The 14,062-nt window shown below is 42.8% G+C and overlaps 2 protein-coding genes across 2 annotated transcripts in view; both read right to left on the reverse strand.

Moving 5' to 3' along the window:
* TMEM260 (transmembrane protein 260) overlaps positions 1-14,062 on the reverse strand; it is a 283,367-nt gene that overhangs the window by 103,793 nt on the left and 165,512 nt on the right. The window lies entirely within an intron of this gene.
* PELI2 (pellino E3 ubiquitin protein ligase family member 2) overlaps positions 2,277-14,062 on the reverse strand; it is a 78,132-nt gene continuing 66,346 nt past the window's right edge. The window contains exons 3-6 of the mRNA XM_065063107.1: positions 13,859-13,960; positions 7,935-8,132; positions 7,088-7,276; positions 2,277-4,619 (exon numbers count right to left, since the gene is read on the reverse strand). Of these exons, the coding sequence (XP_064919179.1) occupies positions 4,053-4,619; positions 7,088-7,276; positions 7,935-8,132; positions 13,859-13,960 (1,056 nt within the window). The 3' untranslated portion in view covers positions 2,277-4,052. The remainder of the gene's footprint in view (positions 4,620-7,087; positions 7,277-7,934; positions 8,133-13,858; positions 13,961-14,062) is intronic.

Below are 14,062 nucleotides of genomic sequence, written 5' to 3' on the forward strand. Positions count from 1 at the left end.
CTGTTCTGGCAAGACCAAAGGTTGTGCTGCGGGCGCTGGGATGAGGTTTGCACAGAACTGCTATGATTTCAGCCTAGAAATAACCCCCCTCCACCCTTCATCCCCCCCAAAATCAGCCTTAGCTTAAGTTTTTCCTTTTAATTCACAACACCAAGTACGAAGACTCATGAGGAGTGCTCATTAAAAAATAAACAGTATGAGAAACACCTGTAGAAGACATTTGCAACTCTGATTTATATTTTCCTTGAAGAGATAAGCAAGCCTGAAGGTTTAATTCTTTTCCTTGCTTTCATTCCGAGTTATGCTTACTTGTTTACCTGCAGCTACGTGGATCAATAGAAAATGAGGGGAGCCAAGAGCTCACAAGAGGCTGAAAACTGAGCGGAGGAGGTGGAGGAATCCTTGGCCAGATGCTGCAGAATCGCTGGGCTGTCCACACCGATCCAGCTCGAGAGCTGAACTGATTTCTGTTCCTACCCATTCCCATCAACAGCTCTACCTGTCGACTCCACTTCGCATCCAAAAGGCAGCACGTTAACAACAGTCTTGGGGAAAAACAAGACACAACCACCCGTGACAGAACGTTCCTTTACAGAGAACAGACAAGCACAGTTTGTTTCTACAGCGTATTTGCAGCTTGACTTTAAGCAACAGCAAAGCCAGGTCAGTTTTCCTACCGCACTAAAACCCATATTTAAGTGCCTCTATCGGTTCTCACAACAGCCAGATCACCACCAACAGTTCTCCGACCCCAGAAAAGTGTCAAGACTATGAGCTGGATGGACAGAAACACGACCATCTTGGAGAAGCTTCCTCCACTTCTAGAAGAATAAAACATAAAATAAAATAGTGAGCAAAACCAGCTACTGCAACAGCCCTGAAGGCAGCGTCACCACAGTTGAAACCCACAGTTTCGTTTGGGTGGTGCATGGAGTTGACAAATAAATCACATTTCTGAAATGTAGGATTAAAATGCAGCATCACGCCAACTCTTTCATACAACTTGGACCACGATTCAAAAGAAGAGCAACACTCAGTCATCTATTGAGACCTCAGCACTCTGTCATAGAAGCTGCTAGAAGAACGGAAAGTGTTACAGCTCCTGTGTGCATGGATACAATCAGAGTCAAAAACGCTTGTAGCTCTGAGCTGGTTTTGAAGCATTCAAATAGAATCAATAGTAACAGGTGAAAACAAGAATCCTTACAGAATGCAGTGCCAGCATTTGAAATGGTGTGCAAAATATATCACAGCACTGAAATAATGAGAGAAGCTTTCAAAGCAAAGTTTGAGGGTGGTTCTCAAGTTTACTTGCTCCGAGCAGAACCAATCTTATTTATCCAGAAAGTACTTTCTCCTACTGAGTTACCAGATACGTGTTTACGATGAGGGGAGGAAAAAAGGGCTAAGCAACCAAATGGTCCATTATTTCATAAAAAGCAGCATATACGGCAGTAACAATTGAGAAAAATCATGCTAGAAACATTTCAGCCTTCCCAGTAAATCCAGCTCTGAGGGACTCGCCATCGATTTGAACAGCAGTTAATGGCAAAGTACCTGGATTCATGCAAAGAACCTGTGGAAGTTTGTTTCCCAGATAAGAGTTTTCCTCCCTGCGGTATTTCTTGTGTTATACAGAATTGCCAACAGTGAAACAACAACAACAATCTCTCTTAAAGCCCCATATTTTCAAATAATTCAGCCTGAATTCACCAAGGAACGTTTCCTGGAAGAGCGTTTTCACGGCACCTCTTGTGAGAAACAACGCGGAGTATCTCACCGAGTCCAATGAGAGCGAGGTGGAGGCGAGAACGCCTCTCGCTGATGAGGTATATGCTAAATAGAAGTAACGCTGTGGTATGTATAATATACGGGACCTGAGGAGCTCGTACTGAACATCGACAAGGAAGAGGCACCGTCGCGTTCACCACAAAAACCAGGACAAGGAAGCGAAGGCCAAGGGCGTTTCTTCCCAATCCGGTTGGGCCGCCGTTCTTGGTGAAGATGAACCACAAAGTCGTCTTGTGGGAGGACTTAGAATATGGAATGACAAGAGGATCTCATTGCAAAGGCACTAGGAAGAAGCATATAGGTTTAGGTTAACAAGATTCATCCTACTTCCGATCACTGAGTGGGAGAAAAAACTGCAAAGGTTGGGATTTTCTGAGAAAATGCTGCAGTTTTCTTTTAAGCAGCAAAATAAAGCTATTTTCAAATTATTAAAATGCTGAACATCCATACAGCAGAATTATATTAAAAACAGCAGCAGACAAAAGTACATCCCATCACCATTGGCAAGGGACATGTAAAATGTTTATAAGGTTAACTATAAAACAATTTTACAACCAAAATATGAACAGGCCAATTCAAGTATATATATACAGAATATATTAAAATCATATAAATTATATATTTATACAAAGGGCACAAATATAGCAAAAAAGCTATAGTTGATTCAACAGAACTGAGCTTGAATGATCAAATTCATCTAGAGATGTTATGAGTTTCTCCCAAATTCCTTCTTTTTCAACCTGGACAGATTGATACCTCAGATACCAAGAGCACAGGAAGCAAAATAACAAAACACACAACCCATAAATCAAAGAGTTATTTTGTATGAAATGAAACTAACAGTGGGCAGGGCACATCTCATGTGAAATTCTGATTTAATTATTTCCATCGTAAACATGGATCAGCTCTCTTAGAAAGTCAGGAATTTCAAGTGATCCGCTTCAGATCTACCACCCTGGCGCATATATTTGATTACATTTGAATGTTGTTTGATTTGCAAACATTTAGGAAAAAAAAATATGGATACAAACACATCTCAATCTGCAAAAAAAAAAGGTGACAGATGGCAGCAAGTTGAAAACTGAACAAAAACACTCGTCTGAACTAGAAATGATGCTCTCCTTACAGCATTTTGGCTAGTAAGTGAGCTTAATAACTTATTTTAAATGCTTTTTTATTTCAAAATATAACAGCATATAACCACAAGCTGCTGAAGTACTTGAGAATCTACATAGTCCCATCCATAGGCTTATATTTAAACCCGACCTAAGTGCTTGCCTGAATTCAGGTCTATGTTAATAAGTTCTGTATAAGTTGTACCTAAACCTTCCCTCTTGCTGCGGGACCACCCCTTCATTAATGAGGTTTTTAAAGGCTCATTACATCTCAATTAACCCAATGGTCCTGGGCGTGCAAGGAGCGGTTATGGCAAGCTAAGTTAAGCAGAAATTAAAAGGCCAGACTACACATATACAGAACACTGGCTTAAAAACCAGAGCCAAGGATGTGAAAAAGTAAAGCAGTTTGAACAGATGCAGGTTAAATGGGGGAAAAAAGTAAAGAAAGAAAAAAAATCAGCCATATACCATACATAATGAACAGTGGATATCTGTTACACTGAAAGGAAATCAATGCAAACAGGATTTCCTCAGTTTCAAGTAATCCTTGATGCCTTTTTGGCCAGCTATGTTATACTATAATAGATATTTTAATAGCTTTTATACTCTACAATTTAGGCAGCTAATTTTTCTCTTACATATCCAATTATCTCTAGTGAACATTCACCTATAGTTCTCCACGTATTCTATATTAGCTCCTTGAAAAACTATTCAAGTTCAATTATATTGCAAATTAAAGACAGTTACATTCTGTATGTTCCTTCTAGATTTGAAAAATAGGTTTTAAAGGCTTGTCAAAGTTTAGAAGAAAAAACCTTTCCATTAAAAAATCTTAGCTTAAAAAAAGCATTAAGACACCTTTTTTTCTGATCCAGGGTACTAATAAAAAGATTACAAATATACTACAATTTGACCAAGAAGACTTCATGAATATGCTGCTTTTGAGCATGCAACACCGATATCTGTCAAGTTCCAGGTATCAATGTATCCCAATTCCACCACAGTCCATCACCATTTCCTCGTGAGATGTGTCCCCCATCCCCACCCTACCACCCTATCAATAACCATTATAAAAAAGGGAAAATCTAGAGTTAGTGGCAGAATCTTCACAGTAAATCATGAAAGAAAATGTTGTTGTGATCGTCAGTCAATCGGCCCCTGAAAAATCAGCTTGATGCAGTTGTGTTCCCCGGACAGTTGCGTTGCACAAAAAGGGCAGGCGGCGTGAAACGCATGAGTACCGTGGGGCAGCGGGATCTGAGACCAGTATTTCGCAGATTTCTCCGAGCACACGTGTCCGCAGGGGGTGAAAGCGTGAGTGGGAGGCCCAGCATCCACGTAAAAACCCGCTTCACAACCCAGCCACAGAGGCACGTAGGGGCCAACGGTTCTGCACATGGGACATTCCCGCTCGTTGGCTTCCGTGTCGCTGCGGTGTCCCCAGTTGTGGTAGCCGTGGACGTGGCCGCAGCTGAGGTACGCCCAAGGCTGCTTCTCTTCCACCACATCTTTACGGTTGATGCTGGGAAAAGCTAAAGTGTTTAAGCCGACGGGACACTGCGGCCTGGCGGCGTTTATCTCCTGTCGCAGGGCTTCGATGTGTTTCTGAGTCGGGGCGTGGAACAGTCCGTCCGCCGTTCTCCACAGGAGGGTGGCTCCGCACAGGTCGATGAGAGAACCATCCTGGAGGACATTGGTCTCATTTTCTACCTGTTGGTGGAACGCAGAAGGAGTTAAGCCTGAGAGCTTTTACAGACAACTGAGTTAGTTCTGTGAACCTGTCACCTGCCTCACCAAACTGTTACCCTCCATAGCACGCTACCGACTTTTCACAGAATCACAGAATGTCAGGGGTTGGAAGGGACCTGGAAAGCTCATCCAGTGCAATCCCAGCAGACTCCTAATCACAGATTAATCGTGGATCATCCTTGCTTGAAACACCTAGATGGTACAATACAGACCACAGGTAAGAGGTCACCAGTGTTAAGTGCTTCCAGCAGAAAAATCCAGCGGTTGAAGAACAGATGAGAAAAGCTGTGATTTGATGCACTTTTCAGATAATTCCTTCAAAAACAGCAAAGCAGAAGCCATCTCGTATGCAATGTGTTCAATTCATTATACAGCGTGCATTTGGTTTTATGAACCCAATCAACGAATACTGATCACATCACACCAGTGTGCCATGTAATTTTATTTAAATGAGAATTCGAGTCATTTTGGAGGCAGAGAAGGGAATTTATTTGTTTTAGCGTTGCCTTTCTTTAGCAGCACTACGAAGGTGCTTTACTAACCACGTACAAAGGGCGCGATTGCAACATCATCTGTCCCATCCCTGGGGCGATGTTTGCCTGCCTCCATTAAAGTGAGAAAGCAATTTCTGTACTGAGAGCAAAACAAAACAATCCAACTCCATTTTCCCAACTCCTTTAAATGCTCAGTTTTCTGCCGCTTCAGTGCGAGCGTGTGGGATTCCTCTAACAACCAACCAAGCTAATGGGCATTCAGTTTTGGCACTGAGAGGACGTTCCCCTCACCGTGCACACTTTCTTAGTCTTCAACCTCTAGCAGATGTATGATAAAGTTATAAAAGAGGCACCTTCAGCTCCTGTGAACATCCTCTACTTTCCTGAACCCTAACAAAGAAGGAAGAGGTGAACCATGAAGGGTTTTCCAGGCAGGAGAGCGTTCTAACCTACCCAGGGGCAAGGAGGACTTCTGACTGGAAATATGGTTGTCTCTATATTTCGCTGGGCTATTTCTATATGTTCGTGCTAGATTTTTTTCCTTTGAAGGCAGAGGAAAACAAAGGATGAGCAACAATAGCTTTCTCCTTCCTTGGTACCACAGAACTTGGGAAGGGGAAAGAACAAGTGCTCTAGGGGAATTCTCTCAAGGAACCTCTCTCCTGCCACAGGTCTCTTTTGGTAAAGGCAAAGCCCATCCTGCTCCACAGGAGAAAACAGAAATATACTTAGCAGGGCACCTCTTCTCTTCATAGTGGCCGGTAAATGGGACAGAAGCTGCTTTATCCAAACTGGTGGACTCTTAGAAAAGTACTACAAAAGCCCTACGCGCCAACTCCAACATGTCCCCATGTCCCAGGAGAACATTCCAGAGATGGAGTGTATTGTGTTTCTATATCCTGTGCTGTTTCAGTTGGAAAAGTGACATTAGCAGAAAACGTAAGTGCTGTCCTCTCTAAGCAGAAACAGAATAGCAGCACAGAATTCATCGGAACACACAGGTATTTAGATTATTTCAGTGCCTGCTATTTAGGGACCACGCTATTACCCCACAGCCACTCCACAACAGCATTCCTTCAGGCCAGGAAAACAAGCACCCGTTCACAGAGCCACAGAATGTCAGGGACTGGAAGGGACCTGGAAAGCTGATCCAGTGCAATCCCCCCATGGAGCAGGAACACCCAGATGAGGTTACACAGGAAGGTGTCCAGGCGGGTTGGAATGTCTGCACAGAAGGAGACTCCACAACCTCCCTGGGCAGCCTGGGCCAGGCTCTGCCACCCTCACCAGGAAGAAGTTTCTTCTCACATTTAAACGGAACCTCCTGTGTTCCAGTTTGAAACCATTACCCCTTGTCCCATCATTGGTTGTCACCAAGAGCCTGGCTCATTCCTCCTGACACTCCCCCTTTCCATATTGATCCCCATGAATGAGTCCCCCCTCAGTCTCCTCTTGTCCAGCTCCAGAGCCCCAGCTCCCTCAGCCTTTCCTCACACGGGAGATGCTCCACTCCCTTCAGCATCTTGGTGGCTGCGCTGGACTCTCTCCAGCAGTTCCCTGTCCTGCTGGAACTGAGGGGCCACAACTGGACACAATATTCCAGGTGTGGTCTCCCCAGGGCAGAGCAGAGGGGCAGGAGAACCTCTCTGACCTACTGACCACCCCCTTCTAACCCACCCCAGGTACCATTGGCTTCCTGGCCACAAGGGCCCAGTGCTGGCTCATGGTCACCCTGCTGTCCCCAGGACCTCCAGGTCCCTTTCCCCTACGCTGCTCCCTAACAGGTCATTCCCCAACTTATACTGGAACCTGGGGTTGTTCCTGCCCAGATTCAAGACTCTACACTTTCCCTTGTTATATTTCATTAAATTTTTCCCCACCCAACTCCCCAGCCATCCCTTGTTTTCTTTTAATTACCAGCTCCTTCCAACTCACCAGTTTCCCCCTTTGTTGAGCAGATCTGGTTTCCCGGAGCGTGTACACATCACCACAGACCGAGATCTCCCGCCAGACTCCAGGTTTGGACTCCTCGGTGAAGCCTCCTTTCGGATGCATGACCAGCACCCCATTAGTTGTCAATCCATCCATGTGGCCATCAGGATTTTTCCATTTTGCTGCTTTTTCCTGCATGTGACAACCACCCCAGGAAAGAAAGAGTTTGTCTAGAAGTACACGGGCTAAGGTTTTACACACTCAAGTTTTACTAGTGTTGTCTAAACCATATTCCGTCACTGGCTGGCACTGCTTAGACATAGATTTACAAAAAACCAACATTTTTAAGAATACCTTGTGCCAGGGTGGTAACATCTTTTGCTCATGCATCTTTAATTACTACTCAATCTTTAATATTATTATTTTTAACTCAGTTGAGTGCCTTTAACTGCAGGTTAAGGGCTCAGAGGTGAGGCACATACTCCTAAACACCACACTGGAATGTCATAACAACAGGCACATCTTATTCCATAATGCTGCTCCATGGTCTTCAGCAGAACAGCAACAGCAGCTTATTCACAAGGAGTGTGACGAACACACCAAACAAACCTAAAGAAGATCCACTAACAGTTACTAGAGTAGAGCTGCATTGTTAAAGGCAATTACGACCATGAGTCATGCTGGTAATAAATCAGGCACATAAAACTACTTAACACTGCAGCTGGTACGCTGGAGCAATAAAAGTCTAATGACAGTATAAGGTACCAACTAGTGGAAGGAAATTTTGGGGCTTGAAAATAGTGGAGAGTAAAAAAGAGTTTGCTCAGACATAATTATTAGTAGTACTTACACCAAGAAATATATTTTTAGACGAGTCAAATCCAGCTGCAAAAATCCTTGCGGTATATGGTGGGCTCCTGTCACAAACAATCCTGCACGCAAAACGGGAAATGGTGCTTTGCGTAATCTGGGTTTCATCGTTATTTTGAGTTCCAGAAATCGTATCTGTTACTACAAAGTCTATGGGGCTTTCTGTCGACCTCCCAACCTGCAAAAACATAAAAAGATAATGGCATAATTAGAGAAAGCCATAGAAATATCAAGCATTAAGGACACGATTTTACCAAGGCAATGTCAATGGCGTCGGTAAAATACTACCTATTGAATTTTTGGATGGCAAGATGCAACTAGAGACTGGTCTGTATTTTCACATTTGTCCTCGGCAGAAACACATCACTGACACTGCAAGGTAAGTTTTCACTTACTACAACTGCTGTATATGCTGCAATGAATTGTTTGCTGGAGTACTGTCAACAGTATGAAACTATTAATACTATCACCTTCGTTATTTCATAATCCAACCACAGCAAATTACTTCCCACTATATTCCATCAACTAAAAAAATCCTAGCTTGAAATGCCAAGTTTTATTCACATTTCTAGTTCCAAGTTAATTTGCCGTGGAAATAAAGGACTTTTTTTAGAACCAGAACTGGGTTGTTTTGGTACATCTTAACAAAAAGCTGCCCACCTTCCTGCTTGCAGAATTTGTAGTTCCAGAACAGAACAGTTATCAGGTAAAATCCACAATATGATGGAATTTATTCCTAATCATGCACATGCATAACTAAATAAAAAGGTTAAAACTTTCTTCAGCAGAAATAAGACACAGCTGGACAGTAGGCAAGAATATTTTTCTGTATAGACATCTGTACATTTTGATCTGAAAACTGGAAACATCTAGGCATCTGGAACAGAAAAGCTCATTGCAAACATTAGTTTTATAGACACACTGATCAAACAGAAGAAAATTAAGAATATTCTTCACATGCAACTACCTTGAATATCAAGAATCTACACTTATAGTAATAATCTCCTTGCTAAACATCAGCTAATCGTCCTCCAAGAAGTTACACTCTGCTTTGCTTCTTGCTCTTCAAAACCATTTGTGGTTCCATCATGAACAAACATTTCTGCAAACTGAATTTGCTGTGAAGAAACGTTATTCAAGAGTTGGAAAGTGACATTTTTAATACTTAACTCTTGTCACAACTGTAGTGATAGCAACAGTGCAGGGATCTCTCCCGTACCTCTCTTCTGCTTTCAGTTCTACTTTGCAGCATTAAACTCAACCATATGCCAAAATTCATGTATTCAGAGACACATCCACTTATTTTCTCCATCTCATGGCTCTCAACCCCTGGATGGAACAGGATGAACTTGCCACAGAAGCAGCATCAAGGAAATACTGAAAAAGCACTTCAATTTTTCATAGAAAGTAAAGTGACTACTAGAACACCCAAGAGACTGAGTTCAGAAACTATTTAACATGGGATATTTCTGATTTATATAACTTGACAAGCTGAAGCTAAAGCTTAGAAAGCTACATTACTCTTCTTTTTACAGTTTATTTCTAACAGGCTTCTATGTCCCACCCAATACAAGTCCTGCTGACAGCACCAACCAGCATCAGGGACCTGATTCATAACTTTGGACCATTCTCCATCTGCACGTGAAGTCTCTTAAAGGATAATCAATAATGAACACGAAAGAAATCTGTTCACAATCAGTTTCTGCCTGTTGCAGTCTCTCAAACAGACCATTCTCAAAGCTTTTAGATGCAATTAAGAGATAAACCTGCCGTATTTTCCCTCAATGGATGAAAAAACACACGAGTGTTTGCTCACAATCGTCTGCACATCATAGCAATCAGTCAACATGAAATACAAATATGTCTGGATATAAGCATGAAAAGCACAGAATCCCAGAATATCAGGGGTCGGAAGGGACCTGGAAAGCTCATCCAGTGCAATCCCCCCATGGAGCAGGAACACCCAGATGAGGTTACACAGGAAGGTGTCCAGGCGGGTTGGAATGTCTGCAGAGAAGGAGACTTCACAACCCCCTGGGCAGCCTGGGCCAGGCTCTGCCACCCTCACCAGGAACAAGTTTCTTCTCATATTTAAGTGGAACCTCCTGTGTTCCAGTTTGAGCCCATTGCCCCTTGTCCTATCACTGGCTGTCACCGAGAAGAGCCTGGCTCCATCCTCCTGACACTCCCCCTTTCCATATTGATCCCCATGAATGAGTCCCCCCTCAGTCTCCTCTTGTCCAGCTCCAGAGCCCCAGCTCCCTCAGCCTTTCCTCACACAGGAGATGCTCCACTCCCTCCAGCATCTTGGTGGCTGCGCTGGACTCTCTCCAGCAGTTCCCTGTCCTGCTGGAACTGAGGGGCCACAACTGGACACAATATTCCAGGTGTGGTCTCCCCAGGGCAGAGTAGAGGGGCAGGAGAACCTCTCTGACCTACTGACCACCCCCTTCTAACCCACCCCAGGTACCATTGGCCTTCCTGGTCACAAGGGCCCAGTGCTGGCTCATGGTCACCCTGCTGTCCCCAGGACCCCCAGGTCCCTTTCCCCTACACTGCTCTCTAATAGGCCGTTCCCCAACTTATACTGGAACCTGGGGTTGTTCCTGCCCAGATTCAAGACTCTACACTTGCCCTTGTTATATTTCATTAAGTCTTTTCCCCACCCAGCTCTCCAGCCTGTCCAGGTCTCTGATGGCAGCACAGCTTCCAGTGTCAGCCACTCCTCCCAGCTTGGTGTCACCAGCAAACCTGCTGATAGTACACTCCATTCCCTCATCCAAATCATTGAGGAGGGAATCATCAAGCCATATACTAAGCTTTTATTTGGTTTTAAAGTCTCTGAACCTGCATATGATATTTTAAGCAATTATTTATATATGTAATTTTGTAATTTGTGTTACAAGTATTTCTACACACTATCAATTCTTTTAAGTATTCGGTTTTCCTTTTTCTCTGCCTCTTGAAAAAGCCTTTTAGAGGACCAGACTCATGTATTGTGCTACATTTCAACACTGGAAATTCTTCGAAGAAGTGGCCTTGAAAACATGGCAAATTCCTCGTGCTCTGTAGCAATTAAAATGTTGGGTTTGAGATCACCAGAAAAGAAAAGTCCCTCATGAAAGAACTTTCTACTATCATATCTGTGTCATATTCTACGTCATTTCACTAAGTTGCTTCCAATAGCAAACCATAAATCTTCCAACTGATTAGTAAGACAGGTTCTGCTGTCTACACTAGAGGTTATTGTTAAAGGCTGTGTAGAAGCCGGGCAGTCAATCCATTTGCTGGTGTGTACTGTCAATCTAAGAAATGCTATCAAAAATGCTCACTCCTGAGACAAAGCAAAACCCAGACAACCTGCCAGCAGATAATTTAACAGCTGCAGATCCTTAAACTTCAACACAATTTCACTCTGATGGTAGGGAGGATTGGACCATGGTGTTCTTTAGAAATGCGCCTGCTTCTCGTATAAACTGGTATTGATTTAGGGTATTTAGGGTTCCTTGTTGCGGTACAAAAAGGTATAATCAAGCCATTCCCATCTAATCAAACCACGAAGGAACAGTTCTACTCCAACGGATGCAGCATCAACACAATAGTTACAATACTCTGAAGAAAATCATTTTGAACAGCATTTAGATTTTGGGAGATGCCATATAGAACACATTAGTACATTGTTTTTGTTATTGCATGAAGAAAACTGATGTGGGTGTCACTAAGACAAATGTACATTTTTAAACAAATTTCACTATAGAATTACATTTAAAAACTCAAAAACCAAACCGCACACAATGCAGTAGAAGTACAGACCCTCAAGATTGAGTCCAGCCATAACCTCAACTCTAGCACTAAACTTGTTACTAGCCAAACCAGTCACGTATCTACAAACATATGGCAGAGAATTGCCTGAACCATACATAGCCTCCCACAGGTGAATTAGCATATGGGCCAAAACTGGGGCTTTTGTGACATTTCACCTGACATCTGAGAGCTGCTGGGGGAGAAAAGGAACGGTCGGTGCTTGTACAGCAGCACAAGAGGTTAGGCTGGATATCAGAAAGCAATTATTTGCAGAGGGAGTGTCAGGCATTGGAATGGCTGCCCAGGGAGGTGCTGGACTCACCGGCCCTGGAGGTTTTTAAACTGAGACTGAACATGGCACTTAGTGCCATGATCTAGTCAATGGACTGGAGTTGGACCAAGGGCTGGACTTGATGATCTCTGAGGTCTTTTCCAGCCCAGTCAATTCTGTGATGTGCAGCCCAGCACCAGCAGGTCTCTGTACTACCTGGTGCAAATTCCTCCTCTCTTGAGCATCACTGGATCTCTAAGGGGAGCAGGGGAAGATCTGCTCTTAGCTGGGCTGTGCTAAGCTTAACCAGCTCATTCCTCACTGAGCCAAACCCCTGCTTTAGATCCAAAGCATGTTTAATTAGCTCCCTTAACCTACTGCCTTAGACAATGGTCACCTGAAGCTTGGTCTGTGTAAAACTGCTTTAAAACTGCTTTGCCTGTGCTAGATCTCTTCACCCTGGGCTGCTAGATTTCACTATAGTGACAGCTAAGCACTCCAGCGTACCTAATTCTTCATCAATACCCTCCGAAATAAAAGCTGTAACCACCACTAGCACATTATGCAATCAAGAAAAGAGCTGTCTATACAATACGACCAAAGCAGCAGCTGTTCTGCTTTATTCATTTTTCAGTGTATACAAGAAGTGGAAAAATTCCAGCTTTCAGATTTTTTCCCCCCCAAATTTACATACAGAAGCGGCTTCACTAGAGCTACTCAAGGCACAAAAGCATCTTGCAGAGAGAAACAAGTATCACGCAGTAACTCAAAAGGATGGGTTATATTTTTTCCTTTTACTAGTTAACATAGAAAAACCTCTTTCAATTCACTCTGGCTGTGTGCTCCCTTTCTAATTATCTATTCACACAGCATCACATGAACCAGACTGCTTTTAATCAATTCCTATTTGGACCTAAACTGTTCCAAAGTCACACCAGGAAAAATTGTATATAGAGCAAAAAAACCCAGAATCTACATGAGGCAACAACATTTTCATTTTGACAGAGCCATTTCCTCTTCTGTCAACACCACTCAACTGCTGACCCTTCTAAATATGAACGGAGGGTAACAACTCATTATAAGATGCTCTAATTACAGAGGTCGCTGACAAGACAGACCCAATTAGTCTAGACTGGAAAAGGTTGTGTGCGTTTGTTTTGCTCTGAGCTTGAGGTTTAAGATAGTACAGAATTTTTGTTCTCTTATTACATATATATAAAAATAACCATCGCACAAGAAAACAACTTAAGTTGCCAGAACATTTGATGATACGGAAAAACACAAATGTATAAATGGGAGAGTGAAAACACATTGGATAGAAGGTAGCTTAAAGAAACCCGGCACAATCCCCTACACCATTCGATATATTTGCACACTCTTCAGGATCAGTTTTATCGTTCTGTCACCAGTTTGTCCCCTTCAGTGCACAGTTCCCTTCCCCATCCCATGTCCTACTCCCATCCACTTCCTTTTGACTCCAGCTACTTGATTAACTGGAGGATGGGGGTATATTCTTGTGCTTATTCATGAATTCAAACAGACCACACATCTTTTTCTGGTACTATTAGTACAGTTGCTACACTGTCCTTGCAGAAAAAGCAGAGTACAGTGAAAGCAATAAGGTAGGAAGGATATTAACAGACACTGGTTTGAAAAGAGCAAACGATGCAAAATATCAAAGTGTTCCCATATTAATGAAACAGAGTTCAACCACGAGAATTCCACAGATCACAGAGAACATCCAGAAGAATATAAGGCAGAACTGTGGTTCCATATGCTGCTTTAAAAACACAATAATTTTTAAAAGCATGTATTGCATTGAGCCTTACCTGAAACATGTCTGTATCTTTATCATGAGTGTACTCCACTACAACAGTCTGATTTCTGGATAATGTGTAAGAGATACTGTGCTGACCTTTACAGCTGATCGCCTGTTGAATAAAAAAATATGACTATTATACACAAAAATATTATAATCAAATTCATTTTACTCTATAAACACCTTTACTATGATCAGGAAAAGCAGTGTATTG

The sequence above is a fragment of the Columba livia genome, chromosome 5 (genome assembly GCF_036013475.1).
Source record: "Columba livia isolate bColLiv1 breed racing homer chromosome 5, bColLiv1.pat.W.v2, whole genome shotgun sequence".
NCBI lineage: Eukaryota > Metazoa > Chordata > Aves > Columbiformes > Columbidae > Columba > Columba livia.